The sequence below is a fragment of the Somniosus microcephalus genome, chromosome 12 (assembly GCF_052327205.1).
Source record: "Somniosus microcephalus isolate GS21.2 chromosome 12, FLI_Smic_1.0, whole genome shotgun sequence".
NCBI lineage: Eukaryota > Metazoa > Chordata > Chondrichthyes > Squaliformes > Somniosidae > Somniosus > Somniosus microcephalus.
Window position 1 is genome coordinate 203,324,738 of NC_140998.1, and position 4,184 is coordinate 203,328,921.

General features: G+C 41.1%; 1 protein-coding gene across 1 annotated transcript; it reads left to right on the forward strand.

Annotated features, from left to right (window-relative positions):
* Window positions 1-222: 222 nt before the first annotated feature.
* Window positions 223-2,155, forward strand: LOC147109920 (putative G protein-coupled receptor 139). Its single transcript, XM_086002424.1, has 2 exons — window positions 223-292; window positions 1,111-2,155. The coding sequence occupies exons 1-2, from the start codon at window positions 223-225 to the stop codon at window positions 2,010-2,012; spliced, it is 972 nt and encodes a 323-aa protein (XP_085858550.1). The 3' UTR covers window positions 2,013-2,155.
* Window positions 2,156-4,184: the final 2,029 nt, after the last annotated feature.

A 4,184-nucleotide genomic window follows, 5' to 3' on the forward strand; every position in this document is an offset into this window, starting at 1 on the left:
TAATATTGGATCGTTAATACTGTGACATCATGTATATTTGCTCGAGTGCATTAAATCCAGGAAAGCAAAAGCAGTTTGTTTGTTTCACTGAATGTCACTAACATCAGTAATGATGTTGCGTAATTGACTCACTGGAGCGTTCCCTCAAGTATATATCAGGGACGGTTTTTAGCTCAGCACTGTGCATGTCCCCTTGTCTTCACAGCCTGAATCTAACAGAAAATGCATGAACCAGTTAAAGGTCTGGTGTATGCCATTTACTATACAACTCTTGCGGCTGTTGGTGTTCCTGGTAAGTTATTTTATTGACATCTTGTTCATTGTATAAATAAGCATTTCTATAGTTCACGTCTCTTGTTGCATCTGTTGCATACATAGAATGTATAGCAGAGAAACAATCCATTTGGCTCCACTTAACGATCCCGGAGTTTATGCTCCACATGAACGTCCTCCCACCTCTCTTTATCTAATGCTACCAGCATTAACCTTTTATTGCTTTCTCCCCCTTGTGGTTATCCAGCTTCTAGTTGGAGGGATGGAATGGAAACTTGCAATCGGAAGACCAACAGCTTTCAGATAACTTTCAGTTCCTTTCTTCCCTATGTGTTACTCTAGCTTCCCCTTAAATCTATCTGTGCTGTTCGTCTCAACTACCCCTTGTGTTAGAGAGTACCGCATTCTCACCATTGTCTGGGTAAAGAGGTTTCTTCTGAATTCCCGAATTGATTTATACTGATCGCTTGAGGGCGTGGTCATCTCCACATGTGGAAACATATTCTCTAGCTCTACCCTATCAAACCGTTTCATATATAGTCCACTATCAGGTAGCCCCTCAGCCTTCTCTATTTAGTTCATCCGCCAGAGTAAATATTTCTTTCTCTCCATTATTCATCTTATGGATATATCTGAGATGTCTGAACACTTTTAGCAAAACTACTCTAACCTCCCTGTTTTTAATGCGATGAGCTCCAAGTTGTCCTGCATGCTTTGACAACTGAAATCACTCGTCCACAATATGATGTTAGTTGATTCCCTCAGCTCCCTCTCCTTTAGGCAAATTGTGATGCTTTCTGCTGGGAATATAGTCAACATGTTCTCTCTTTCTTGCAGTAAACATAATGGCAATTGTGATCCTGTCCCGGGGAAAGTGCGGGCTCTCCAAGTGCATCACTCACTATATGTTGGCCATGGCTGTTTCGGATCTACTGGTCGTTATCACCGGTGTGATATTGATCCGGGTCATTGATATTTACTACCCAGTTAGCGCCTTGTCCATTACTCCTGTGTGCCGTCTCAAAACTGTCCTAGCTTACGGATCCAGAAACTTCTCCGTCTGGATAACAGTCGCTTTCACCTTTGATCGATTCATTGCTATATGTTGCCAAAAGCTGAAAACATCATATTGCACCGAGAACACTGCAGCTGCAGTTGTCGGCACGGTCTTTGTTCTGAGCTGGTTTGTCAATAGCCCCTTGTACTTTATACTTGAACCTTTGTATTTTCTGAACAATGTCCCAATGTTCTGCCGCATCAAATCTAGCTATTATGCAAAAGCTGGCTGGATAGCATATTCCTGGACTCATAACATTTTAACACCGGGTCTTGCATTTGTGCTTATTTTACTGTTCAATATACTGACAGTGAGATATATATTAGTCTCCAGTAAAATCCGACGGGCATTGAGGGGCATCAACACTGCTGCACATAATGTTGATTCTGAGTTGGAGAACCGAAAAAGATCCATCATTTTACTCTTCGCTATATCCGGAAGTTTGCTCATGTTATGGGCAACTTACACCATACATCACCTATATCAGCGAATCACAAGATCTTATGCCTATACAGGTTATAACGACCCTGTCTTTATCCTTCAAGAATTCGGATATATGCTTCTCCTTTTGAGCTGCTGCACCAACACCTGTATTTATGTGGTGACCCAGAAAAAATTCAGAGAGGAGCTGAAGAATGCGGTGAAATATCCACTGACAGTAATAGTCAAATTCATTAAATGACAGAAAGAAATGAGATCTCCTGTTTGTTGTATTCAAATCCCCATCTCTTGCACCCATGAGCTTTCGGCCATGGTACCTGAGGCAGGGAGCATGGGGAATTGTATTCATTTATAGTTCAATCACACTGGGAGTAGCTTGGTTCTTTCGTGTTTTATATTTGATGTATAATGTGCCTCTTGCGGTGTCCTTAGAAAGACCAGTTCAATTAAAACAGCCTCATTACAACTCCGTGGTAAACATTAACTATACATGGCATTGCTTGATTACGCTGCACTGTTGGTTAAGAAGATTCTGAGGAGGGCAACATGTCATGTGCTTTTAAATGCTGCCTAACTAAGTTACTATTTCAGGCAATTGTCTGGAGCGGTGAGAGCGGAGACTCATTGAGTATTTAAAGTCATTTTAGCGGGCATTTTTCACAGGCCATTGTCGGGAGCGGTGAGAGCGGAGGTTCAGTCAGTATTTTAACTCACTTTAGCGGGCATTTTTCACAGGCCATTGTCGGGAGCGGTGAGAGCGGAGTTTCTGTGAGTATTTAAACTCACTTTCGTGGGCTTTTTTCAGAGGCTTACCAATCTCGCAGACTGGCGGCGGCATTCCAGAGCCATGTCACAATTCAAATTGTGATGTAGGCAGGAGGAAGCAGCTGATTGGGTGAGTACTTATAGTAATCTATAGTCTGACATTTAAGATTCATAGTTTATAAGGATTAGAAGGTCTTAATTTTGCGGTTATAGTTTCTGAGGTCTCTGTTGTGTAGCAGGGAGTCCTAGGAAGAAAGGACACTTGAGTATATCATTTAATTGTAGTATAATTGGTGGTTTTTATTTAATTTAAATGAATTAAAGAGTAAGTCATGGCAGGACTTACTCCATTGTGAAGACAGAGCCAAAGTATGTATTTAATTGGTCTGCCATGCCTTTGTTCTGACTGCAAGGGACCTATGCTTGACTTTAGCAATCTTTTTCTCTGCACCTATCTATAGAAGCTTTTACAGCCAGTTTTTATGTTTCCTGCAAGCTTACTCTCATACTCCATTTCCCCCCTCTTACTTAATCCCTTTGTCCTCCCTTGCTGAAGCCTAAACTTCTCCCAATCCTCAGGTTTGCTGCTTTTTCAGGCCAATTTATATGTCCTCTCCTTGGATCTTATGCTATCTCTAATTTCTCTTGTTAGCCAATGTTGAGTCACCTTCTTTGTTTTATTTTTATGCCAAACAGGGATGAACAAATTCTGTAGTTCATCCACGCGACCTTTAAATGTTTGTCATTGCCTATCCACCGTCAACCCTTTAAGTAATGTTCCCCAATCCATCCTAGCCATCTCGCACCTCATACCATCGCAGTTTCCTTTATTTAAATTCAGAACCCTAGAATCTGAGTCAAATACTTCACTCTCCATCTTAATGAAGAATTATTCATATTATGATCGCTCTGCCCCAAGGAGCCTCATACAACAAGATTGATAATTAATCCTTTCTCTTTACATTATACCCAGTCTAAGATGGCCTGATCTCTAGTTGGTTTTTCGACATATAGGTCCAGGAAACCATCCCGTATACACTCCAGGAATTCCACCTCCACATTATTGTTAATCATTTGGTTAGCCCAATCTATATATGGTTTAAAGTCAGCCATGATAACTGCTGTGCCCTTATTGCACGCATCTCTAATTTCCCATTTAATGCCATCCCCAACCTCAGCTTTATTGTTTGGGGGTCTGTATACAACTCCCACTAACGTTCTCTGCCCCTTTGCATTTTTCAGCTCTACCCATACAGATTCTACATCATCAGAGCTAATATCCTTCCTTACTATTCTGTTACTCTCCTCCTTAACTAGCAATGCTACCCCTCCTCCTTTTCCTTTTTGCCTGCCTTTCCTGAATATTGAATACCACGGCATGTTGAATTCCCAGCCTTGGTCACCCTGGAGCCATGTCTCCGTAATCCCAATTATATCATATCTGTTTACATCGATTTGCGCAGGTAATTCATCCACCATATTACGTATGCTCCTTGCATTAAGGCACAAAGCATTCAGGCTTGTTTTTTTAAAACTCTTACACATTTTAGAATTATTATTTACTGTGGCCATGTTGAATTAAACCTTTGCTATCTCTGATTGCCACTATTGCTTTTCTCCTTCCTGTCTTTTGCTTCTATCCTTGCTA

What these genes read in the sequence shown, in the direction of transcription:
- LOC147109920 (XM_086002424.1), top strand. Translation starts at nt 223, where the DNA reads ATGCATGAACCAGTTAAAGGTCTGGTGTATGCCATTTACTATACAACT. An exon ending in TGCGGCTGTTGGTGTTCCTG is followed by an intron (nt 293 to 1,110) that starts GTAAGTTATTTT and finishes TCTTTCTTGCAG; the next exon opens with TAAACATAATGGCAATTGTG.